Source organism: Triturus cristatus, chromosome 7 (genome assembly GCF_964204655.1).
Source record: "Triturus cristatus chromosome 7, aTriCri1.1, whole genome shotgun sequence".
Lineage (NCBI taxonomy): Eukaryota > Metazoa > Chordata > Amphibia > Caudata > Salamandridae > Triturus > Triturus cristatus.
Window position 1 is genome coordinate 1,600,265,576 of NC_140590.1, and position 27,467 is coordinate 1,600,293,042.

General features: G+C 48.9%; 1 protein-coding gene across 1 annotated transcript in view; it reads right to left on the reverse strand.

The window, feature by feature from the left end:
* Positions 1–939: 939 nt before the first annotated feature.
* SYCP2 (synaptonemal complex protein 2) overlaps positions 940–27,467 on the reverse strand; it is a 4,998,961-nt gene continuing 4,972,433 nt past the window's right edge. Inside the window, exon 45 of the mRNA XM_085615168.1 lies at positions 940–1,011. Coding sequence (XP_085471294.1) covers positions 940–1,011 — 72 coding nt within the window. The remainder of the gene's footprint in view (positions 1,012–27,467) is intronic.

The following is a 27,467-nucleotide window of genomic DNA, read 5'->3' on the forward strand; positions in this document are numbered from 1 at the left end:
TATCTTCGCCACCAGAACTTGGGCACGATTCAGAAGGGTAATCTGAGCTAAAGTCTAACTTTATGACTTTTGGTATTCACAAAGTTCATTTGTGCTCCCTCAGTGTTAATTGTTGTGTTCCTTTAAACTTTTGTGGAACACTACAGTCAACACTGAGGGGAGCGCTAATTGTGGACTGCATGTACCATGATGCAAAGGAGCACACTTTTTTCCGATGTGATGTAGTCTGTCCACACCATTTTCCTACCCCAAATTGATTTTTATGACCTCTACTATAATTTATCTGACGTTCCTCATGTTCCTCTGTGTAAAAATTACATTCCGGCCATTGGTTATACTTCATTCAGCCCTAACCGGAGATTTCGCCCGGATGCGTAGATTCCGGCCTGACTTCGGACATGAATATACGACTCGTAAATGTGTGAATACCAAAAGTCATAAAGTTAGACTTTTGTCTGAGATTGCCTTTGTGAATCGGGCCCAATAGTCCTTCCTCACTATCTTTCTGGTGAGAAACTATTTTATTTGTAATTAGGGTTATAAATCACCAGTTTCCTGTTTTCCAGGCACTATAAATGTTGTTGTCTTAACGCTTTTGCATTCTTTACTGTACCAGAGAATTACAAGAAGAACATGTTCGGAGAATCTGTCGAGTCAGAAATGAGAATACTTGAATCATACTCACAGTAGAAATAATTTAATTCTAGCTTACATTTTTAAATAATATTAGCGAAAGTTGGTAACGTTCTTATATTACTATGAGCTAAGTGAGTCATGCTTATAGTACAATCACAGAGTACATACATTTTTTTCAAAAATATTTAAATGCACTGTTCACCCTCCTAAAAAATATGCGCATTTCATAAGAATTCATATGCATGTACACAGATGTTTAACAGGACACATCCCACTGGCATTTTGAATATTCAATAATTTATGTTAAAACTTCCTGCTTCTAGTCATGAAGAGTGACTGCAGTCCTCTGCGTACATTAAGGAGCTCCTCTTCTTGCTGTGTTAAGAAATGATACATTGAAGGCAGTGAAACAAGTGTGGGCATGAATTTCAAACACATTTTAAATGCTGGCTTACACACCACAAAAGGAGTTCCCATTATTCTATACTACTTCCTAATAGTACGTAAAATTACATTCTGAAGATCAGTGACGAACACATCAGAAGGCACATGCAGTCTAGAAATCAACCTCTTTCTTAAACCAGAAACTACTACTACTACTACAACAATAAATACTTCTTATTAGGGAGTTAGGAAACTGGCTGCGCATGGAACAAGTTACTTACCTGTAAAAATGGTTCTCCAGCGATTATATATTTTTTAAGAGCCACATGCTTACATCATTCCTCGTTGTCGAGCTGGGATTCCCACAGTTATAGTTGAATAGTAGTAATTAGAACAATTTATTTGGAAACCACTTGAAAAATAATGAACTTTAGTAAATAAGCCATCTCATTAGAAAAGGCCCAATTTCGGACTTCTATAGGTCTTGTGTAAAAGCGTGCTTTGCTGATGAGCCTCTGAACAAGGAAGAGGGGTTCTTGCATGCAAATCCATGAACGATACCAATGCTGGAGAACTCTAGTTACAGTTAAGTAACTTGTTTCTTCTGCAACATTTGATCTTTCATTTCACTGACTCTTCTAGTGGACATGAGCCCCAACAACACAGTGGTCTTCCATGGAGCAAACTTGATACCCACTTTATGTAGGGGTTCCAAGGGTTCTCTCATTCTGTTTGACTTCCATGAAGAAAACAGAGGTCTGACCAGCTGGAAGGCCCTAAACCGTCCTCTAATTCTAGAAGAAAAAGTTATTTACTGTTGGTAATGCTGTTTCTGGTGGATGGATACTCTATCTAACCGCAGGTTCCTCAGCTTTTGAATAACCCCAGGTTCCAGACTGGATTCAGAGCATTTCAAAAGCAATGCTCCCGTGCACTGGTAGGATGTGCCATGCGGCTGCGCAGTGACTTAGTTCCACAACGGAAGAAAAGATGGAGCTGCATATAATCACCCCCCCTTGCACGCTACCGAGTTTTATTCTTGACCATGTCCATGCTGTCGTACCCAGAGCCCAACAACAATTACAGGTGCCAGTGTTCATATTCCTTAATGGGCATTTTTTTAGATGGAAGACCATTCCCAAGAAGGAGAAGGAAGGAGGGCAGAGAGGAATTTGCGGTTAGATACAGTATCCACAGGGAAGAATTTAACAGAAGGACCATAACTTGTTCCTCTGATCAATACTTCCAACTGCAGATTCCTAACCTCTAGAATCCATACCAAAGCAGTCCCTCCCAAAATGGTGGGCCTGTGGAATGGCTCAGCCCAAATAGTCTAGCAAGACAGAGCAAGCAAAATGCCCTTCCCATTGAACCTGGCTGTCAAAGCAATAGTGGTTTGTAAATGTGTAAACTGATGCATATGAAGAAGACTGGCAAATGTCCAAGACTGGCACACTGAACGCCAGCTTCCTCTGCTTTGAGTTAATGCTAGCGTAAGCCTTCCGAGGCTGTTCCTGGTGAATCGATAACAGATCTTGATGCAGAAGAAAATCCACCCGGAGATGCTTCTTTTCTGTACTGCTTTCCTCTGTTTTGCTCCGGAGAAACCCCCAAAGAGCTGTTTGTCCTCCTAATGTTGTATATATACACATCAGCAGGGAGCTATTATCAACTAGCTACATCATAATTAACCCATACACCTTCACTCTTTTCGCTTTTTCTTTTATTGAACACAAATGTTCTTTTAAAATCCTCTTTAAAAAAACGTTTTTACTTGTAGGAAAAGTTACTTTTGGTAATGCCTCATCTGGGAGAGACAGTATCTAGCTGCAGATTCCTTACCTTTGAATTACCCAGGGGTCTGACTGGATCCAGAAGATTTTTCTTCGAGCAATACCCCTGTATGCGGGTAGGTGGTGTTGGTCGACTTCATGTGATATTGTCGGCGTCGTCCGCGCCAAAAGTGATGTTCGCGTCACCTTTATAGGCACCATCTCAGCGCCCTGACATCTGTTACTTTTATAACTTTCCACGCCAGAAACGCAGAGCCATGAAGAGTGCTGACATTGGAGTGTTAAAAAATTAGGGCCCTTAAAAGTAACCCTGGGCGCGACACTACGCTTCGCCCACGTAGTGTACGTAGCGCTGCCTGCTTCGCAGTTTTCGAAGTAGGCGAAGCAGGCAGCGCCTACGTACACTACGTGGGCGAAGCGTAGCTGCCTGCCGCCCACCACCCGCCTCCCGCCCGCTGTACTTTTAAAAGGTAAAATAAATTTGTAATAAAGCAAATTAGGCACTTACCTGACGCGCAGCGTCTCCCGGGGCTCCCTCTTCCTGTTTTTCAATTTTCCTGACAAATGCGCATGCGCGGACGCCCGCGCATGCGCATTTCTCGCAAGAAATGCGCATGCCCGGGCGTCCGCGCATGCGCATTTGTCAGGAAAATTGAAAAACAGGAAGAGGGAGCCCCGGGAGACGCCGCGCGTCAGGTAAGTGCCTTTAATTTGCTTTATTACAAATTCATTTTATCTTTTAAAAGTAGGGTGGGTGGGTGGCGGGTGGCGCGTAGTGGGGCTACGCGAAGCGCGTAGTGTGCGTAGATTTGGGCACACTACGTGCTGCTTCACGTAGCCCCACTACGCCCACTACGCCCACCCTTACTTAAAAGAAGCAACCTTTTAAAAAAAAACATTCTTTTTATTGCATTTTAACACCAACAAAAAACCGGTACATACAAAGTAAAGTCACTGTAAGAAGAAAAACTCCCCTCCAGTACGTATGTGTATTAACATAGTGCCATTCACCCCATGGTGGAATGGGGGTCCACGCAGAGCAACACCCATTATACATTTCCCAGGCAGTAGTGAGAGACCAAATTATACATAAAATACGAACAGACAGCAACACGGAGCGGGGAATGGAGAGATCAAGAACTCCACCCTTAAGGAGGAGAAGCCAGCACCTCCGCCGTCAACTGGGCCATCAGCGTCCGTCTTTCTCTCCGGAGTTCCACCGTCAGGGAGATGCAGATGTCCCCTCTGTACCTCTTCCATTTCCCCCACTTTAGGTCCCACTTCTTGGGGCAAACTCATCCTAAGAATACTGACTTTTCAGCCACCATAGCAGTATCCATGTCCTTTGCCCAGTCAACCAGGCGCGGGACCCTCTTCACCCCCCAGTGTCGTGCAATATTCCGCTTCGCTGTAATGAAGCCCATAGAGGCCCATGTCTGTTCAGCCTGTGTGAGATCGGACGACCCCCAAATGTTAAGTAAGCATAGCTGGGGAGATAACTCAAGGGATCTGCCTCCCGCCCTCTCAAGTTGACGGGCGATTGTCGCCCAGTAGCTATGAATATGTGGGCAATCCCATAAAATGTGAAAAAAAGTACCCTCTTGGTTGCAATGTCGGAGACAAAGTGGATTGGGGCGTCTACCTAGCCGGAACAGGAGCTTGGCATCAAAATTTGCTCGGTGGAGGATCTTGAGCTGGAGCAGTCGCATGCGCATGGCTATTTCTCGGGGTGAAGCTAGAGTGTCTCGCCACATGTTGTCCTCCATCTCTCCCAAATCCCTCTCAAAGTTTCAACATCGGGTCGGGAGGTTGTTGACCAGCTTCTAGTAGGTGAGCGAGATGGCCTTACGGTCCATGGGATCCAACAACAGGCGGTCCTCCAGAGGGGACGAGTCGGGGAGAGGACTATCCGAAGGCAGGGCGGAGGACACCGCAGGAGTGATCTGCAAGTATCTGAACGTCTCCGATGGAGCCAGTTGATACTTAGCTTGGAGCTCCGGAAACAATGCTAGCCTCCCCTTAACCCAGATGTCTCTAACCGTGGAGATTCCAATTAAATTCCACTTGTCAAACCCTGGACAAGCGCTGAGATGACCTAAAATATCGGGCTCCCACAGGGGGGGTCGCCTTCATCAGATGCCCGCGCAATCCTAATTTTCTGGTGACTTCATCCCAGATCTCGAACGTACACGCCGTGGGGCCTGTTAAGTGAAGCTTGCGGGGGTTGGTGTAAAGTGCTCTGTTGTAACCACCCCTTCCCAGGAGCCAATGATCCGTACGGAAATTAGGCTCGTCGTGAGGTTCAAACACCCAGTGGTTGAGTACCACTAACTGGGACGCCTGGTAATATAGTCTGAGATCCGGTAAAGCAATGCCCCCATCATACCAACCCATGGTAAGCTTGTTCATTGCGATGTGCAGCGTACGGCCCTCCCACAGCAGTCCCCGCAATATTCCGTCGATTTGGGAAAAATAAGAATCTGGGATCAGGATACGGGTATTCTGTAGTGCATAGAGAAAGTGCGGGAGTGCTAACATTTTGAAGAGGGACGCATGTGAGAAGTTGGCCTGATATATGATGTCACTAGTTCTAGTGTACACCTTGTATCAGTCCAAACAACCCTTATGGTGATTGGTTGTAAAGTCAACCTTATAGACCAGCTATCCTAGTGGTAGCATGGACAAGAGCAGTCTTAGGCTAAACTCTGTATGGCATGTGAAGCCAGCTGTTATACCATTTGCAATCCCTTGAATACCAAATGAAAGGACACCACAACAGATATATATGAAAATAGAATGTATTTATTCTAGTCAAAATACCCTCAGCACTCTTTATGAGATTCGAGGTAAGTACAACACAGTCTTAATTAAGCATACATAAGTCACACAGGTAAGTAATACAGTTAGGCCCTAGGGGCCATGCAAACCATATACTAAGTAAGTGGTATAAGGACAACTGTCACGAACACAGGATAGGCCTAGGCCTAGGGAATCGCTGGGGCTACACTATCCTACCAGTTGTTAGGCAGTGGGAGGCCCACGGGATTCAGGTGCAGAGTGGAAACACTCACGCGTAATGTGTTAAAGTCGATAGAAATAGTGATGTTTAGAAATAAAGAGTTTTAGGACACTTCGGAAAGAGCTAGGAGTTAGAGACTTGGAAACTAGACCCTAGGATAGTCAATACCCTTGTGAGCACCGGAGTACTCAGTTTACCTAGCCCACGGGCTGCGGGTGCATAGGTGTGAACTTGCGTCGGGTTTCGTCGTCGACTCCTATGGATGCCTGAAGAAAAGGTGCTGACAGGCAGTCAGTGAAGAGTGTCCGGTGGATTCCAAGGTTGGAATCAAGAAGGAGGGTACCTGCAAGCAGAGGGGACAGAGTCTAGGTCACCAGCCAGGAGCCGGGAAGGAACAAGGAAGGAGCCAGGCGATGTCGTGAAGATGCAGGTGAAGAGGTGAAGCTTGTCGCAACAGCCACGGGTACCAGGAGGCGTCGAGGACGACCAGAACCAGGAGGCGAGCTGTCCCACGAGGGTTCTTGCTGTTGGCGGCATCGATGTCGAGTTCGGACCCAACAAGCCTTTGCAAGCTCAACCCACGCAGGATGAAGGATTTGCCTCTGTTGCAGACCAGGAAGGCCTGAGGTACTTCTCTTTCACAGGGAAGCAAGGGCCAGTCTGGGGGAGCCAAACCAGCAGTGGAAAGTTAAGGGTTCGTCGTCACTGAGGCTACTAGCCAACGGGCAAGCAACCGGACAGACGCGTCGAGCAGGAAAATGCAGAAGGGCCCCACGCAGAACTCATGGAGTGTGGAGGGCTGATCTTCGGTGTAGATGGTGCTCGGGGTTGGGGCTTCTCAATCCCCAGAGCACAACTTCGAGGATGCCTCAGTAGCTGCGCTGGCAGCTAGTAGCCAATTTTCCCAGGTAGCCGGTCCCATGTCTCTCGTCGCCTCCATGGATCTCAGCTTTGCTGTGGATCTAGATCAGGGTTGGAGAAGTCTGGAAGTCAAGGCGCTGGTCGGGCTCTGCAGTCGGTTCCTCGTAGAACTTGGGCAAAGCAAACGGCAGGTCGCTTGATGGTGCCTGTTTGCACAGGGTGGCCACTCCTTGGCCACAAGGGAGATTCTTCAGTCTTCTTCCGTAGTCGAATGTCCAGAGTTTCTGTTCAAGTTGCATTTTTTCAGGATAATCCAAAGTCCTAGGGACTTAGCTCCCACTCATACTAATCTGGGGGGCTGGGTTACCTGCTAGGTCCCTCCTATGGGTGGGACCAGGGAGGGGGGTGGTTACACCCCCTTCCCTTTGTCCAGTTTCGCGCCAGGACTGGGGCTGGAGTGTCCCAGCACCGGTTTGAACCGGACTATGCATGGGACACATTGTGTGCCCCAGGCAGTGTCTCGTTTCTTTCATCCCTCCCTGCCCCAATACACTAAGTCCTGTCTAGGGTGGTGCTAGCACCTCCCAAGGCAGGAAACCTATTGTCCAAGCCTCCCTCGCTGGAAGGACTCCCAGCAGCAGGAGGTCAGACTTGTGTCTGTGGCAGCAGCATCCATTTTGTGATGCTGGGGCTCTGGTTAACTTTAACCGGGTAGTAGGTCTTCAACATGTCTTCTCCCTCTAGAAGGGGGGAATACTATCCTCATCGCCAGAAATGGTGTGGGGGTAGTATTCCAAAGTGTTAGACACCTTACACGACATGTGTTGATAAAGCCAAACCATAGTTACCATAACCGCGAGGATTATAAGGCACTTTAAGAGTACATGGTAGGCATTATCATAGAACAGCTATAAGGACATGGTTCCGAAAGCTGCAGACAGGCTCAGCTCATGCTAGAGCAACATCTCACATGTTACCAAGCACTCTGCCTTCAGGATTGTTAAGGCCTGCCATAGGAGTGACTGATAGATACCCATGTGTCTATATATAAGGTAGGTATAGGAATACTACACCTAAGCAAGGGGTGATTACACGACCTTGCCCCAGCTGAGTGATCAGCCAGTTGTGTCATGATGTGAGGCCAGCCAGGGGTGGCATAATACATGCTGCAGCCCCTGGTAGGCCTAGGGTACACCCATGCCCTGGGTACCTAAGGTACACTGTACAGGGCCCTAGAGGGTGATCCTTACCAATTGGGTTATGTACCTAAAGTACATAGTGTGAATTTAGAGAGAAAACAGCTGGGCTGTGGGTCTGATTAGCAGGCCCACAGCCACATCTAAGTCGAAAACCAGTGAAGCAAAAGCAATAAGTGGGGGTGACCATAGAAAGCAGACCCTACTCTCCTACACAACCCCCCCCCCCCCCAAACTTAGGGACATTAAACTAACCTTGACCATTTGAGTCTTCATGTTCTAAGTGGAAATATCTGGAGAGTCCATCTGCATTGGCATGGTCAGTCCCAGGTCTATGTTCTACTGTGAAGTCCATCCCCTGTAGGGAAATGGACCACCTACGAAGTTTGGGATTTTCACCCTTCATCTGATTTAGCCACAAGAGGGGCTTATGGTCTGTCTGAATCTTGAAGTGAGTGCCAAACAGGTATGGCCTCAGCTTCTTCAGGGCCCAAACCACAGCAAAGGCCTCCCTCTCAATAGCTGACCAACGTTTCTCTCTAGAGGTCAGCCTTCTACTAATAAAAGCAATGGGCTGGTCTTGACCATCTATATTCAGTTGTGAAAGAACAGCTCCCACACCCAACTCAGAAGCATCTGTCTGGACAATGAACTCTTTGGAGTAGTCTGGACTTTTCAGAATAGGTGCAGTGCACATGGCCTGCTTCAGGTCATCAAATGCCTTCTGACAGCTTACTGTCCACTGAACTTTCTTTGACATCTTCTTAAAGGTCATGTCATTAAGTGGTGTCACAATGGACCCATAGTTCTTAACAAACTTTCTGTAGTACCCAGTCAGGCCCAAGAAAGCTCTCACCTGTGTCTGAGTAATTGGAGGAGTCCAGTTCTTTATGGTCTGGATCTTGCTCTCCAGTGGTTGAACCTGACCCCTACCTACTAGGTGGCCCAGGTACACAACCTTGCTCTGCCCTATCTGGCACTTAGTGGCCTTGATAGTGAGGCCTGCCTTTTGCAGGGCCTCTAAAACATTCCTCAGGTGGACCAGGTGATGCTCCCAGGTGGAGCTAAAGACCGCAATATCATCAAGATAAGCTGCACAGTAGTCATCCAGGCCTGTAAGGACTTGATTCACCAACCTTTGGAAAGTGGCAGGTGCATTCTTCAAGCCAAAGGGCATTACCACAAATTGATAATGTCCTCCTGGGGTTGAGAAAGCAGTTTTGGCCTTTGCATTCTCAGCTAGTCTGATTTGCCAGTCGCCTGCTGTCAGGTCAAATGTACTCAAAAACTTGGCAGCTGCCAATCTGTCAATGAGCTCATCTGCCCTAGGTATTGGGTGGGCATCTGTCCTAGTGACAGCATTGAGACCTCTGTAATCCACGCAAAACCTCATCTCTCTCTTACCATCTTGGGTGTGAGGTTTTGGCACCAGAACTACAGGACTAGCCCAAGGGCTCTCTGAAGGTTCAATGACTCCCAGCTCCAACATCTTTTGTACCTCAATCTTTATGCAGTCCCTGACATAGTCAGGTTGCCTGTAGATTTTACTCTTCACAGGCAGACTGTCACCAGTGTCCACCTCATGAGTGCACCAGTTTGTCTGACTTGGGGTCAGAGAGAACATATGTCTATAGGCCTGCAGAACTTCTCTGCAGTCCTGTTGCTGATGGTTAGTGAGGCTGTCAGAAAAGACCACACCATCAACTGAACCATCATCAGGGTTCTGAGTCAGCAGGTCTGGGAGAAGGTCGCTCTCTTCCTCCTGCCCCTCATCTGTAGCCATGAGTAAGCCCATGTCTGCCCTGTCAACATATGCCTTTAACCTGTTGACATGAAGCACCCTGTGGGGGCTTCTGGGAGTCCCAAGGTCCACCAAGTAGGTGACTTCTCCTTTCTGTTCAACAATAGTTTGGGGTCCAGACCATTTGTCCTGGAGTGCTGCTGGGGCCACTGGCTCCAACACCCACACTTTCTGCCCTGGCTGGTACACAGTCAGCACAGCCTTTTGGTAATGCCAAGCTTTTTGGAGTTCTTGGCTTGCCTCAAGGTTTTTAGAAGCCTTCTTCATATACTCTGCCATCCTGGAGCGGAGGCCAAGTACATAATCCATTATTTCCAGTTTGGGTTGTCTGAGAGGTCTCTCCCATCCTTCCCTTACTAGACACAGGGGTCCCCTTACAGGATGCCCAAACAAAAGCTCAAAAGGGCTGTAGCCAACCCCCTTTTGTGGGACCTCTCTGTAAGCAAACAGAAGGCAGGGTAAAAGGATGTCCCATCTTCGCCTAAGCTTGTCTGGTAAACCTTTTATCATCCCTTTTAAGGTCTTGTTGAATCTTTCCACAAGCCCATTGCATTGTGGGTGATAGGGTGTAGTGAATTTGTAGTTAACACCACACTCCTTCCACATTGCAGTCAAATATCCTGACATGAAGTTGGCATCTCTGTCAGAGACAACCTCCTTTGGAAAACCCACTCCGGAGAATACTACAAGTAGGGCCCTTGCCACAACAGGAGCTGTTGTGGTCCTCAGGGGTATAGCTTCTGGGTACCTGGTGGCATTGTCCACTATCACCAGTATGAATCTGTGCCCAGATGCTGTTTGGGGGTCCATTGGTCCAACAATGTCTATCCCCACTCTCTCAAAGGGGACCTCCACCACAGTTAGTGGTATGAGGGGGGCCTTTGTGGTGCCACCTGATTTGCCACTGGCTTGGCAGGTGACACAGGAGCGACAAAACTCCTTGGTATCTTCTGACATGTGAGGCCAGTGAAAGTGAGGGACAAGTCTGTCCCAAGTCTTATTCTGGCCTAAGTGTCCTGCAAGGGGAATATCATGGGCCAAGGTAAGAAGGAAGCCTCTGAAACTCAATGGTATGACCAACCTCCTGGACGCACCAGGCTTGGGGTCTCTAGCCTCTGAGTACAGCAGCCCTTCATCCCAATACACTCTATGGGTACCTTGAGCATTTCCTGCAGCCTCAGCAGCAGCCTGCTATCTGAGGGGTTCAAGAGAAGGACAGTCTAATTGTGCCTGCCTCAGATCTGCCCTTGAAGGTCCCCCAGTCCCAAGAAACTCAACCTGGTCAGGTTCCAGTTCTTCTAGGACAGTTCCTTCAGGGCTCTCAGTATAATCCTCCTGTGAGGGCTGACTCTCTACCTGAGGCAGGGGGGAAGGCACAGCCTTAACCCTACTGCTCTTTCTCTTGGGTTGTGTCTGGTCCATTGTCCCAGGATCCAGCACTTGTTCAGTGTTGCACTTTTTGGCCTGTGACCTAGTCACAGCAAGGACATGTGCATCTATTCCCAGCATTTCTGCATGGGTCCTATGCTCCACTTCAGCCCACACTGAAGTTTCAAGGTCATTTCCCAACAGACACTCCACAGGAAGATCTGAACTCACCACAACTTTCTTGAGCCAGTTACCCCTCCCCAGGAGAAGTTTACAATTGCCACACTATGGGAGGTAGTGGCATTGCTAGCGTTGGTCACTAGGTAATTCTCACCTAGCATGATCTGTCCAAGGTCCACAAAGGCAGGTGTCACCATTGTGACACTAGCACCTGTGTCCCTGTAGGCCTGAGCCATTCTCTGGTTGATTAAAGGAGTCTGTCTGTACTTGCCCAGGTTACTGGGACCCACAGTAGAGGACAAAGCTATGTCCCCATCACAGATCAGAACAGCCTGAGTGGGTATTCTGACTAGGCCAGAATCCAGTTCAGTTCCCAGGGTTAACCCTATTACACCCTTTTGCTGGGAACCACCACTTACAGCTGGACTAGGGGGTACAGTTGCCTTAGGGGCAATGGTGGTTGGGGGCTTGTCCTTTTTGGTGCATTCACTATACCAATGGGAATTGGACTTACAGTAGTTACACCAAGGTTTCTTTTGGCCATCTTTTTTTTAATCCTTTTTGGGACCACCCTCCCCCTGAGCCTTTTGGGGGCCTGGTGAAGACTTCTGGTCTTTTGATTTCTGCTCATTACACTTCTGGTCTGCCCTTTTCTGATCACCGCCCTGGTTCTGGTTTTTCTGCTTAACTCTAGACCTGACCCACCAATCTGCCTTCTTTCCCAATTCCTGGGGAGAAGTTAGGTCAGAGTCAATCAAGTGTTGATGCAGTAACTGGTTTTGACAGTTGTTAAGGATTTGTTCTCTCATGGTCAAATTATACAATCCTGTATAGTCCTTAACCTTACTACCCAATAACCAGCCTTCCAAAGCCTTAGTGGCACAATCTACAAAGCCAGTCCAGTCCTGAGTCTGTGTCTTCTGGGTATCCCTGAACAACAACCTGTATTGCTCAGTGGTTAGGCCAAACCCATCAATCAGAGCACTCTTCAGGACAGTGTAATTGTCAGCATCCTCATCACTAACTGTGAGGAGCTTGTCTCTACCTTTCTCAGAGAAGGATAGCCACAAGATAGCTGCCCACTGACTTTGGGGTACCTGCTGTACTTTGCAAGCCCTCTCCAAAGCAATTATCCATTTGTGGATATCATCCCCACACTTGTAGGGAGGGACAATCTTGCTCAGGTTTCTATTATCATAGGCCCTGTCTCTATCCTTAGGGATATTGCTGCCACCAGTGGGTCCTAACCCACTTAACTTTTGCTCTCTGCCAGAGCAAGTCTCTCTTTGGCAAGGGCAAGTTCTTCCCTTTCAATCCTTAGATTGCCTTCCCTCATTCTGGCCTGATGCTCTTTTCTCTGTGGAGAAGTCATTCCCCTGTGAGAAGAGGCATTGGAGCTATTAGAGACATGGAAGTGGATAGATTCCCTAGAAGGGGATCTTCCTCTCCTGCTTCTCTGGTTAAGTCCACTTGAGGGTCTGAATGGGGGGACCCCATTCTGACTCCCATGTAGGCTTAAGTTAGCCTGGCTAAGTCTCCTAACTTGGACCTGGCTATCTACCTCATCTTCTGAAGTCCCTGCTGACTCATCTAGATCAGTATTGTGAGGGGAGTCTTCTGTAGAGGGCAGACCCTCATTGGTACCTAAGGTACCATCCTGGGAGGCTCTCTGAGCATCATACTCTTCTAAGATCTCCACTAGATAAATGAGGGTAGGGTTTGAACCCTGTTTTAACTTTCTGGAGGTACACAATTGTCTCATCTCCTGAAAAGTTAGGGTATCATATCTAGAGGGTATCTTTCTAGGATATCCCCCTCCTGAGAGAGAATCATCTTGATCTCCTCTTAGAGACATGATCTAGTGAGGGTGTGGTGTGTGCACCTACCTACACTAGTTGTATCTACTAAAACCTCTCTAGTAGTTGTAGTCAGGGTGTGTTAGGCCCTTCAACCTACAACAACTAAGTTCAGTAGAACTTAAGTATTTATAAGCTATGTTATATGTACCTGACAAATATCCTTGTGATCTTTCAATTTGATATCTCAAGATTGCAATGGTATCACAACAGCAAGCTCAGATCCCAACTGCTGCTCAACAATGTGAGAAGTTGGCCTGATATATGATGTCACTAGTTCTAGTGTACACCTTGTATCAGTCCAAACAACCCTTATGGTGATTGGTTGTAAAGTCAACCTTATAGACCAGCTATCCTAGTGGTAGCATGGACAAGAGCAGTCTTAGGCTAAACTCTGTATGGCATGTGAAGCCAGCTGTTATACCATTTGCAATCCCTTGAATACCAAATGAAAGGACACCACAACAGATATATATGAAAATAGAATGTATTTATTCTAGTCAAAATATCCTCAGCACTCTTTATGAGATTTGAGGTAAGTACAACACAGTCTTAATTAAGCATACATAAGTCACACAGGTAAATAATACAGTTAGGCCCTAGGGGCCACGCAAACCATATACTAAGTAAGTGGTATAAGGACCACTGTCACGAACACAGGTTAGGCCTAGGCCTAGGGAATCGCTGGGGCTACACTATCCTACCAGTTGTTAGGCAGTGGGAGGCCCACAGGATTCAGGTGCAGAGTGGAAACACTCACGCGTAATGCGTTAAAGTCGATAGAAATAGTGATGTTTAGAATTAAAGAGTTTTAGGACACTTCGGAAAGAGCTAGGAGCTAGAGACTTGGAAACTAGACCCTAGGATAGTCAATACCCTTGTGAGCACCGAAGTACTCAAGTTACCTAGCCCACAGGCTGCGGATGCATAGGTGTGAACTTGCGTCGGGTTTCGTCGTCGACTCCTATGGATGCCTGAAGAAAAGATGCTGACAGGCAGTCAGTGAAGAGTGTCCGGTGGATTCCAAGGATGGAATCAAGAGGGAGGATACCTGCAAGCAGAGGGGACAGAGTCTAGGTCACCAGCCAGGAGCCAGGAAGGAACCAGGAAGGAACCAGGCGATGTCGTGAAGATGCAGGTGAAGAGGTGAAGCTTGTCGCAGCAGCCACGGGTACCAGGAGGCGTCGAGGATGACCAGAACCAGGAGACGAGCTGTCCCTCGAGGGCTCTTGCTGTTGGCGGTGTTGATGTAGAGTTCGGACCCAACAAGCCTTGGCAAGCGCAACCCACGCAGGATGAAGGATTCGCTTCTGTTGCAGACCAGGAAGGCCTGAGGTGCTTCTCTTTCACAGGGAAGCAAGGGCCATTCTGGAGGAGCCAAACCAGCGGTGGAAAGTTAAGGGTTCGTCTTCACAAAGGCTACTAGCCAACGTGCAAGCATCCGGACAGACGCGTCAAGCAGGAAAATGCAGAAGGGCCCCACGCAGAACTCGTGGAGTGTGGAGGGCTGATCTTCAGTGCAGATGGTGCTCGGGGTTGGGGCTTCTCAATCCCCAGAGCACAACTTCGAGGATGCCTCAGTAGCTGCGCTGGAAGCTAGTAGCCAATTTTCCCAGGTAGCCGGTCCCACGTCTCTCGCCGCCTCCACAGATCTCAGCTTTGCTGTGGATGTGAGTCAGGGTCGGGGAAATCTGGAAGTCAAAGCGCTGGTCGGGCTCTGCAGTTGGTTCCACATAGAACTTGGGCAAAGCAAACGGCAGGTCGCTTGATGGTGCCTGTTTGCACAGGGTGGCCACTCCTTGGCCACAAGGGAGATTCTTCAGTCTTCTTCCGTAGTCAAATGTCGAAGGTCCAGAGTTTCTGTTCAAGTTGCAGTTTTTCAGGATAATCCAAAGTCCTAGGGACTCAGCTGCCACTCTTATACTAATTTGGGGGCTGGGTTACCTGCTAGGTCCCTCCTATGGGTGGGACCAGGGAGGGGGGTGGTTACACCCCCTTCCCTTTGTCCAGTTTCGCGCCAGGACTGGGGCTGGAGTGCCCCAGCACCGGTTTGAATCGGACTATGCATGGGACACCTTGTGTGCCCCAGGCAGTGTCTCGTTTCTTTCATCCCTCCCTGCCCCAATACACTAAGTCCTGTCTAGGGTGGTGCTAGCACCTCCTAAGGCAGGAAACCTATTGTCCAAGCCTCCCTCGCTGGAAGGACTCCCAGCAGCAGGAGGTCAGACTTGTGTCTGTGGCAGCAGCATCCATTTTGTGATGCTGGGGCTCTGGTTAACTTTAACCGGGTAGTAGGTCTTCAACATGTCTTCTCCCTCTAGAAGGGGGGAATACTATCCTCATCACCAGAAATGGTGTGGGGGTAGTATTCCAAAGTGTTAGACACCTTACATGACATGTTTTGATAAAGCCAAACCATAGTTACCATAACCGCGAGGATTATAAGGCACTTTAAGAGTATATGGTAGGCGATATCATAGAACAGCTATAAGGACATGGTTCCGAAAGCTGCAGACAGGCTCAGCTCATGCTAGAGCACCATCTCACATGTTACCAAGCACTCTACCTTCAGGATTGTTAAGGCCTGCCATAGGAGTGACTGATAGGTTACCCATGTGTCTATATATAAGGTAGGTATAGGAATACTACACCTAAGCAAGGGGTGATTACACAACCTTGCCCCAGCTGAGTGATCAGCCAGTTGTGTCATGATGGGAGGCCAGCCAGGGGTGGCATAATACATGCTGCAGCCCCTGGTAGGCCTTGGGTACACCCATGCCCTGGGTACCTAAGGTACACTGTACAGGGCCCTGGAGGGTGTTCCTTACCAATTGGGTTATGTACCTAAAGTACATAGTGTGAATTTAGAGAGAGAACAGCTGGGCTGTGGGTCTGATTAGCAGCCCCACAGCCACATCTAAGTCGAAAACCAGTGAAGCAAACGCAAAAAGTGGGGGTGACCATAGAAAGCAGACCCTACTCTCCTACAACGCACATTCGAGAAGAGTGAGAGGGAGAGAGCGCCAATGCACAAAGTCTGATTTGAAACGCTGGAGAGGTCCGAGTAAGTCGTGTTCGAAAAAGAGATCGGGGTCAGGAGTGACGAAAATGCCCAAGTACCGAAAACCCCGAGGTGCCACCGGGATATTAAAGCCCCGAGGACTCGCTGGGGGGGAACCCCATAGCGCATACATCTGGGACTTAGACCAACTTATCTGATATCCAGAGTGGGCGCCGAAAAAAGTGAAAAATGTGGAGCACCCTTCGCAGCGACCGCGCAGGGGAGGCCAAGTATAGGAGGATATAGTCGGCATACAGTGAGATACGGTCCTCGTGATATGCCGTCCACTTAAGCCCCCGTATCTCCGGATCACCCCAGACCCACACCGCAAGCAGTTCCAAGACAAGGGCGAAAAGCAGCGACGACAAGAAACAGCCTTGCCTCGTGCCCCGATGAAGCGAAAAAGTGGCAGAGCGATGATTATTAACAACGACATAAGCCGTAGGGTGAGTATACAATAGCCGAATCCAAAGAATAAGTTTGGGTCCGAACCCCAGACGGGCCAAAACAGCAAAAAGAAAGTCCCACTCAATGGTGTCAAAAGCCATTGAGGCGTCCAACAACAAGAGAATCGCGTCGTCCTCGATAGTATGAAGCCTGCCAGGGACCCCATGTACCCAACGCAAGTTCCGGGCTGTATTTCTCCCTGGCATAAACCCTCATTGGTCTGGATGGACCAGATCAGTGATATAGTGGAGGAGGCGATTTGCAAGGGGTTTGGCCAGAATCTTAGCCTCAACCGTCAAAAGGGATATAGGGCAATACGATTTGCACTCCTCAACAGGCTTGTTCGGCTTATGAATAACCACAATAGCGGCAGTGCGGATCTCTGCAGGTAGAACACCTGACTCAAAACATTCAGTGTATAGATTAAGCAAATGGGGAGCCAATAGTGTTCACATGGGCTTAAATAGGTCAATGGGAAGCCTGCTAGGGCCCATAGCCTTCCCAGAACGGACATCATGTATGGCTTTCTGAACCTCAGTTACTGTAAAGTCTGCCTCCAGGGTCTCTCTGTCTTATGGAGAAATAGTAGGAATATCGAGCGTAACCAAAAGGTCAGCAGACAAGGAGGCCTGAGAATTGGGAGAGCTAGTGTACACCTTCTCGCAACAACTAGCAAATATGTCAGCTATGTGTTGGGGGTCGGTAATTAGGGTACCCTCCGAGTTTGCTATCACACGGACCCATCTGGCAGCCTGTTCCAGTCGTTCAAGTCATGCCAAGAGCTTACCTGTCCGTTCCCCCTGCTCATAAATCCTGTGTCGGGAGGCTAGCGAAGACGCTGCCCCATCCTCAAAGAGAAGCTGTCGGTAGTCCTGTCTCTTGAGTGCAAGACTGTGGCGTGTATCGAGGTCAGGATCCGGGGCGACCGACTCCTCCAAACTCGAGACCTCAGCCTCCAATTCTAATACTCTCTTGGTACGCTCAGCCCTGTGTCCAACCATGAGTGATAAAGCCCTGCCCTTAATGACCGCAACGAAGGCCCCCATAGCGTCAATGCAGAGTCGACTGAGCCAACGTTTTCTGTAAAATAATATTCAGTGTCCTTGTGGAGTTCGTCCCGGATGTGTGGAATTTTTAAAGCTCGTGGATGTACGGAGATGGAGCAGGGGTGTCCCCGACTGCGAGAGCCCAGAGTAGCCAGGACGGGGGAGTGGTCGGAGATCCCATGGGCCAGGCAATCGGACCTTGTAAAAAGCTGAACATCCTGGGCATGAGTGAATAGATAATCTATCCTCCACTGACTACCATGCACCCCGGATTGGAACGTAAAACGGGTGTACGATGGGTTGAACCACCGCCAGACATCCACCACTCCCAAAGCATTAGTGAACTCTGACAATTGTGATCCTCTTGATGAGTCCACTTGGGGAGGAAGGCGGTCCAGAGAGCCATCCATCGTGAGATTGAAATCTCCTCCCAGCACCAACACCCAGAGTGGCAGATCCAGCAACGAGCAACCTTGACCCTAGAAACTAGTCCTCAGTGCGGCGATGATAGATGGGTCAGTAAGGAATCTGCAACTAGATACTGTCTCTACCAGATAAGGCATTAACGAAGATAGGTAAATTGGCCACCTGATAGAGACATCTAGCCACAGATTCCTTACCTCTGAATAGACACCCAAGCAATACCATCCCCAGAGGAGTGAATGAGGACATGTTTCAGACTAGAAAGTCCAGCAGGACCGAACAGGAAAAGTGGCCGGACTGTAATGCTTGGTAAGCGTGTGCAGGGATGCCCATTATGCCACCTGACAGATCACTAGGACTCCACTTGCTAACACAGGGGTAACAGTCTTAGCTCTGGTGGAATGAGCTCTGAAACCTTAAGGAGGCTGTTTCTTTGCAACAGCACAGAAAATCTTGAAGCAGAACACCACCCATCGGAAGAAGGTCCTCTTCTGCACAGCCCGACCCTTCTTCACTCCAACGTACCTCTGCACAATATATTACAAATTTGTGGAGGAACGCCTGGCTGCCAAAATAACATCACAAACTTTGGGAAGAAAGTTGAAGGCTGTCAACTGCCGCCGCTCAATCTCCATGCAAGAAGGCGTAGAGTTGACAGGTACGGTGGAGGAATTCCCACTGAACAGTAGTTTTTACAAAGTTCTTAAAACTGGCGGGGAAAAAACTGGAAATTCACAAGACTATCTTGGCCTAAATCAGTAGCTAGTTATTAATTCTGTATTTTAAAATGGGCATAATATCAAGTATACTAGCACAGTAAGGATTCTGCACTGTTATGAGATGTTTCAGAACTATGTATTGCTGCCTTATTGTCTCTTTATGTACTATTTGCTACTGTTAATCATAGACAAGCACTTTCTCCTTGTTTTAACTTTTTAAAATATTCTAGTTGGCAGAGATGACGACATTGTAGAAGTTTAATTAATTAGGCAATAAAGAACAAGTTACTTACCTTGGGTAAACATAAGAGACATATATTTGTTATGGATTCCTCACCTTAGAATTATCCCCAGGCGTCAGACTGGATCCGGAGAATTTTTCTTCAGCAGTACCCCTGCGCGTCGGTAGGTGGCGTCGGTCTGCTCTGCGTTCGTCGTCGTGATCGTTGGAATGACCTTGCGGTATCTACTTAGACACAGCCCCTGCGCGCTGATGTCAGTTCTTTACACGACATTCCACACCAGAAGCGCAGAGCCATGCAAGACACTGACCACTTGTGCACAAAGCTAGGGCCCTGAAAGGGAGTCCCTTACCCTAGAAGTCAGTTTGCAGAACGGGGAAGATGGGTGAGGTTACAGATATATCGTTACCGAAGGTAAGTAACTTGTTCATCTGAAAGAGACTATTAGTTATGGATTCCTAATATTAGAATAGATACCACAGTAATACCAACCCCGGAGGTGGGTCTGCGAACTAAGTTCACACCAGAAAGTTCTAGAGAACTGAACGTCCAAAGAAGCCGTCTCTCCGGACTTGGCTGTCCAGACAGTAATGTTTGGTGAACGTGTGCAATGAACCCCACGTGGCTGCATAGCAGATGTCATGAAGAGGGACTCCACGTCCCAAAGCAGTAATGGCTGCCGTCGCCCTGGTGGAATGGGCAAGCAGCCCTACTGGAGGTTCCGTTTTCGCTAAGGAATATCAAATTTAGATGCAAAGAACAACCCATTGAGAGATGGTCCACTTTTGCAATGCCCGACCTTTCTTGGCGCCCTTGTAGCCAACAAAGAGCTGATCATCCACCCGGAATTGTTTTGTGAGATCCAGATAGAATGAAAGTGCATGTTTTGGATCCAGACAGTGGAGCCTCTCCTCCCCTTTAGAAGGATGCAGGGTAGGGAAGAAGGTGGGAAAAGTAATAGTCTGTCCTATGTGGAAAGAGGTAACCACCTTGGGAAGGAAAGAAGGCCTAGAACGAAGGACAACCTTGTCCGGATGAACAGCCAGGATAAAAGGTTTTCAAGAAAGGGCCTGAAGCTCACTCACCCTGCGAGAAGAGGTGATGGCAACAATAAATGCAGTTTTAAGTGCTAAAAGTCTTAGAGGACAGTTATGAAGCGGCTCGAAAGGAGCACACATAAGGTATGTCAGAAACAGATTCAAGTCCCACTGGGGCATTATGAAAGGAATAGGTGGAAACATGTCAGTAACGCCCTTAAGGAAACGATTTACAATAGGGGGCTTGAAAAGAGAAGGTTGATCTGGAAGGCGAAGAAAGGCTGAAATGGCCGAAAGATAGCCCTTGACAGTGTCCACTGCAGAGCCCTACTGGGCCAAGGAAAGAATGAAGAGAACCTCTGAAAGGGGGGCAATAAGGGGATCCACAGCCTTTGCAGCGCACCATGCCACAAATTTGTCCCATCTACAGGTGTATACTGTTATGGTGGCGGGGAGCCTGGCTGCCAAGATAACGTTACAGACTTCGGGAGGAAGGTCGAAAGCTCTCAACTGTCACTGTTCAATCTCCACGCAAGGAGGTGGAGGCTGGACAGGTTTGGGTGGAGGACCATCGCCTGCTGCTGGGACAGAAGATCCTCCAGAAGGGGCAGTCTGATCAGAGGATCGATGGCCATGTGCAATAGCTCGGGATACTAGACTCTTCGTGCCTGGTTCAGAGCCGTAAGAATGACTTGGGTCCGGTCGTGCTTGATCTTCTTCAGCACTCTGGGCTAAAGTGGTATAGGTGGAAAGGTGTATAGAAGACCGCAATTCCACTCGCGATGAAAAGCGTCGTCTAGCGAGTGCTGCCTTGGAAATTCCAAAGCGCAGAACTGCTGACATTGCACGTTCTCTTCGGTGGCAAATAGATCTATCCAAGGCTCTTCCCACTGCTGAAAGAGACCTTGCACCACCTTCGAGTGAAGACGCCATTCGTGATCCAAAATGCACCGGCGGCTGTGTTCGCCCGCCCTGGTGTTCAGAGAACATGCCAGGGGTTGAACCATCAGGGTCATGCCCTGATGTTCCAGCCACTTCCAGAGACGAGGTGCCTCCAGACATGGTCCATGATCCCACCCCACCCTGTTTGTTGCAGTACTACTTGGTGGTGGTGTTGTACGTGAACACCTGCACTACTCTTCCTTTGACAGAAGGAAGGAACACCTTCAGTGCAAGATGAATCACCCCGAGCTTCAGAAGGTTGATGTGGAGCCTGGACTCCGCCAGAGATAAGAGGGCTCTGATCTCCGCCTCCTCCATGTGGCCGCCCCATCCCAAAAGTGATGCATCTGTCACCACTGTGAACTCTGGTTGGGGAAGGGAGAAGGACCTGCCGTTGATCCAATCCTGGTTCGTTGGCCACCACTGCAATTGGTGTGCAGTGCCCTCTGATATCTGGATGCAATCGGAAAGATTCCCCTGATGCTGTGCCCACTGGAACTTCAGGTCCCACTGCAGAGCCCGCATATGCCACCTGGCAAAGTTCACCAGCAGGATGCAGCAGGAGGCCATGAGGCTGACTAGCCTCAGGGTCTTTCTGACCGAAACCCGGGATAGAGGCTGAAAGATCGTAATCATAGCCCGAATATCCCAGACTCGCTGCTCGGGAGGATAAGCCCGAAACTGGCCTGTGTCCAGAACCGCTCCGATGAAAAGGAGCTTCTGAGAGGGAATCAGGTGTGACTTCGGCAAGTTGATAGTGAACCCTAGCGAATGCAGTAGGTCTGCCGTAGTGTGGAGGTGACCCCGTCTTCAACATCCAGTCATCGAGATAGGGGAAGACTGGAACCCCTGATCTGCGCAGATGAGCTGCGACCACCGCCATCACTTTTGTGAACACCCGAGGGGCGCTTGTAAGGCCAAAGGGGAGCACGGTAAACTGAAAGTGCTCACGGCCTACCGTGAACCGTAGGTAACACCTGTGGGCAGGCAGGATGGGGATGTGAAAATAGGCGGCCTGCAGGTCCAATGCTCCCATCCAGTCTCCAGGGACGAGGGCAGACAAGACCTGTGCCAATGTCAACATTTTGAACTTTTCCTTTCGGAGAAAGCGGTTGACGTTACTGAGTAGTAAGATGCAGGCCCTTGTCCTTCTCAGGTACCAGAAAGTAGTGGGAATAACAACCACGACCTAGGTCTGGGGCAAGAACTTGCTCGATGGCCCCATTGGCCAAGAGAGCCGTAACTTCATGGTGGAGAAGGGCCAAGTGATCCTCTGACATAAGATGGAATTCAGGTGGCATGGATGGAGGGGTAGTCTCGAAGGGGAGGGAGTAGCCCCTTCGGACTATCTGCAAAACCCACCTGTCCGAGGTGATGTTGAGCCAGTGGGGGAGGTGATGGCAAATCCTGCCACCCACTGGCGAATGGTGGCCCTGAAAGGTTGGATTAGGAAGGCTTGGAGGCTGCTGCAGAGGAGGTGCTTGTGGACTGGCCCGCACGCTGGCCCCTAGACCCATGATGGTGAGACCCATGCCTCTAGCCGCGCAAAGGCTGAACAGCTTGCGCAGGCCTGTGGCTCTGGACAGAACCTGGTGGGGCACCCCTTCCATAGCCATGAAAGGGGCGAAAAGCAGACTGAGCAGGGCGAGAGGTAGAAGCGAGGCCCAAGGACCTGGCCGAAGCACTGGAGTACTTAAAGCGCTCGAGCGCATTGTCTGCTTGGTCACCAAATAAGCGACGGGCATCAAAGGGCATGTCCAAAAGTGTAGCTTGGACATCACCCGAAAAGCGAGTGGCCCTCAGCCAGGTGTAGCGTCTTAGGGCTACTGATGTGGAAATCGTCCTGCCCAGCGAGTCAGCGGTGTCCAGTCCACATCGTATGGAGAACTTCGCTGCGTCTCTTCCTTCTGAGGCATGCAGTGTTCACCGACCGCAGTCCTAAGCTGGAGGAAGAAAACATCTTCTTCCCAAGATGGTCCAGGTTCTTAGATTCCCTATCAGGTGGAGTGGTAGGCAATGCGCCCTTGGAAGTCGAGGCTTGGACCACCAAGCTCTCGGGGTAGGGTGTTGGGAGAGGAAAATGGGGTCGCCCGGAGCAATCAAGCAATCATCCTATCCACAGGGGCCCCTGTGTTGGGCTTGGACCAAGTGCCCAAAACGATGTCTGTGAGGGCCTGTGAGGGCCTCACTGAACGGCAGCAGGGGCTCCAAAGAGGCCGCTGCTGTTTGAAGAACCTCGGTCAGGAAGTTAGTCCAGACTGCCACCATAGGAAGCTCAAGGTTTAAGGCCTCAGCTGCCCTACACAACACCACTGCGTATGATGCACCCTCCTCCGTAGCCACGGTAGGGTAGATAGCATTCCAAGGTCTGGAGAGGTGTCTAGACCACTGGCCTCACCCAACTCCTTTCTCCAGTCCGGTTCTTCTAACTGGCCTGCCAAAGGGGCCACAGACCTCTCCCAATCCTCCTCACCCTCTTCTGGTAGCCACTCAGGGCGAGAGGGAACACCAGGGAAGAACAAGGGTACAAAAGTACCAGTCGGCACCAGTATCGACGTCGGTCGTCGTCGGTCCTGCTCCGTGTCCACGACGAGCGGGAGGCTGGGGTTGACGTTGGTTGGGGACACAACTGGCATCGGAAGGGGCGGAGGTGTTGCCAATGGATTCTGTGCCGGTGGAGTGGTCGTAATGTCGACCGGCGCTGATCCGGATCCAGGCCTGGATCCCTGGGGGCACTGCGGCGCCAAAGCCGCTGGCATCGAAGGCCAACGACTCCCAGTCGAGTCCGCGGGGCCCGAAGGCGTGTCAGCGGAGTGGGGCTGCCCAAAGATGGAGTGGTGAGCTTCGTAAAAGCTATGAAGTTGGGCAGGTGTCGCTCCGGCCCCCGGAAAGGGAGGGAGGCTCGGAGTTGACCCAACAGTCGACTCCGACTATCTTCTGCATCCCGCGTAGCGTCGGCGGATGGACGGGGAGAAAGCGAAGAGCGACGGTGCTTCTTCGCCTTTTTTTTGTGCTTTGACTTAGCCAAAGACCAAGACTTCGACGAAGAGTGGTGGTGATGGCTCCGCAACTGGTCCCGCGACCTCCCTCTCGACCGGGACCTCGAGTGGTGTGGAGCTGACTGCCGGGCCTCTAGAAGCTTTCGGGACCGCTCCCGCAAAGACTTCGGGCCATGGCCCGGCAGTCGGAGCACAACTTCGGGTCATGGTCGCGCTCCAGGCACCAGATGAACACGAGATGGGGGTCCGTCACTGACATCAGCATGTGGCAGGAGCCACAAGGCTTGAAGCCGGTCTGCCGAGATGACATCTCAGTGCACCAGGAGTCGGACGACTCGAAAAGATGTCAAAAAAATTTCGAAAAAAGAGAGTCAAAAAGTGACTCGAGGTACCGCTCTCTCCGGATCTGCGCTGGCTGGCGCGGAAAAATAAATAACTGACGTCAGCGCGCTGGGGCAGCGTTTACGTAGATACCGCGACATCATTCGGGCAAACACGACACCAATGATGAACGCGGAGTTGACCGATTCCACCTTTTGACGTGCAGGGGTACTGCTGAAGAAAAATTCTCTGGATCCAATGTGGCGCCTGGGGGTAATTCTAAGGTAAGGAATCCATAACTAATAGTCTCTTTCAGATATTATTACTGGCAATGAGTGGAGGACCCTCTCCTGCATCCTTGGCAGAAGATCCTCCCGAAGGGGAAGGCTGATCGGAGGATCGATGCTCATTTGCAGAAGTTCGAAATACCAGATTCTCTGTGCCCATTCCGGAGCCACAAGGATGACCTGGGCCCGGTCGTTCCTGATCTTCTTGAGAACTCTGGGCAGGAGAGGTATTGGCGGAAAGGTGTACAGGATGCCTGAGCTCCATCTCCGAGTGAGAGCCGCCTTGGAAACTTTAACATGCAAAACTAATTACATTGCGCGTCCTCTGCTATGCTATGCTATGTCGATATGCAAAGCGCTTAGCTATCAGAAGGCTTTTCAGCACTGAGTGGGGCATAGCCTGCACTAGCGAATTAATTCTGCAAGAAATGGCTAGTGGGGATATAGCCAAGTCTTAAGCATTTTCTTGAAACATATCTCATTTGTTTTGTTTCTCAGGTTGGCCGGCATTGAATTCCAGAGTTTTGGGGTCAGCTATGAAAAGGATCTGCCACCCCATATGGTTCTTTGTATTCGAGGCACCTTTAGCATTTGCGTCTTAGAAGATCTTATAGCCCTTGAGGCAATGTAGGTTATCAGAAGGTCCACAATCAATGAATGATCTTTCTGATTCATTCCTCTATTATCCAAGCAAAGTGTCTTGAAATTGATTCTCTCTTTTACTGGGAGCCAATGTCTCTGTGGATGTGAACAGGTCTAACCAAGGCTCTTCCCTCTGCTGCAAGTGACCTTGTGCCACCACCTGATAGAGATGCCACTATTGATCCGCTAGGCATCGACAGCTGAATTCATCCGCCCTGACGTTCAGGGAACCTACCAGGTGTACGACCGGCGTTGTTTCCTAGACATGACTTCCTACACACTGAGGAATAAAGGGGTCGACAAAAAGCTGAAAAATCCTCTTAAAAAGTGACTGAGTGTATCTCTTTACAAATCAATACTTGACTGATGCGGGGAAAAAAGAACTGACGTTAGCGCACTAAGGTGGCGCCTATATACGTGAGGCGGATGTCACACGGAGCAATTAAATGCCTCCTACCAGCGAGTAGAGGAATTGCTTGAAGAAAAATCTTCCGGATCCAGGCTGATGCGTGGGAAATTCAAAGGTAGGAATGTTAGACGTCTCTATCAGCTATACCAGTACAGTTCATCCAAGATTTCTTTAGTGTGATAACATTTTAATCACACTTAAAACAAAGTACAAATCCCATGAATAGTTCCTGATATTCTGATACAGTTACAGCCTCTTTCAAAAAACCTTTTTACTTGTTGTCCAAGTACATTTCATCCAACATTTCTTTACAGTGATAACTTTTTAATAACATTTAAAACAAAGTACAAACCTGGAGACCAACAAAACGGTCAGAGGGGGGCTGTTCTCAAAACCACTTTGGTGTAGCTTAGAAGAGGGGACAGATCATTTTCCTATGCACACCCCAAACAAGCTCTCTCTATTGGCAGAAGGCCTGCGTCATCTTGGAAACCCCCTAGAATAGTGCTTTGCAAGTCAATTTTCAGTAAAAGACAACATATGTGTGCAAAAGTGGATATGGTTGCACCCAGTAACTTTAACTCTATTGGTGAGGCAAAGTACATGAGTCCCCCCCACCCACTGGCTACTGAACTGTACAAAATAGATCTCGTCACTAGCCCCTCAGAAGAATTTCAGATCCTGTGGAGAAACAGAAGGATTGAACCTGCTGTTTGAGACCTGTGAGGAGACCTGAAGGTCTGGACTTGCTCCCACTTATTCTGATGACAAATAAGTGGTCTCTAAGAGTCAGTTGGCTGGCCTACTGTGTGGCTGCAGTGAAAAAAAGAACTGCAGGAAGCCCTATTCATTGAGTCAATAGTTGCACTGAAAGAGGACTGGATTCTGCTGGTGGCCTCTGCTGGATCCCAAAGAGCTGTCCATGAAGTCCCGTGAGCCATGGTAATATCCAGAAGGACTTAATCCGAAGTATGTGAAAAATGTGGACTTAAAAACATTTGAGGACCTCACCTCCCACAAACCCAGGAGGGTCCGAGGCACCGACGGATAGAGCAGGGTCTCCAATACCTGAGTTAGTGACCAGGTGAGGTGAGGTCTGTATCTCGATTGATGCAGGAGTGAAGATTACCCTGTTCATTCAGAGATCTCATCACTCAAGGTTGTACTTATTGACAATTTTTATTTCTACGACACTTACATATATTTTTTCACTCACTAAATTCGCAGTAGCTATCTTTTGACATAGGTCCTGAAGAAAGCCGGAAAAAGTTCCATCTTGGCTGAAACTAGTTGACCCATTGTAAAGCAACCTATTTGTTAAAGTTGCTCTTGCATACTTTTAATAGGATTGACATTGAGATGGTGATTAAAGGTTGTTTCTCTCTATCCCAACTCCTTTTTAAATTTCACCTTTTTGCACTGCACTAAGATTTCCATCACACAGGGGATGATTGCTTCTGTATTGCTTATGACCATATTGGTCAGTCTTTGTCTATCAAGTCTCTTCTTCTGACTTTATTTGTTATCTCTCAGTTGCAATCTTTTGCTACATGATTTCCCTCAAGGCTTTGAGGAGCAGTAGCCAAGATTGAAGGATAACCAAATGATGACACTGGCCTCTCTTGGCAGTTGATGGAAATCCTATCAACACTATGTGAATTTATTTTCTCTCACTGTTAGTTCTTTTTCCAAGTGACTGACTCTAGCAGGATAGTTTTTCGTTTTTCTTTGTGCGACGAGGCAGGTTGGTTTGTTCCTTATGTTCCTTTCTTTCTTAGACCACCAGTTTCCTTTGTAT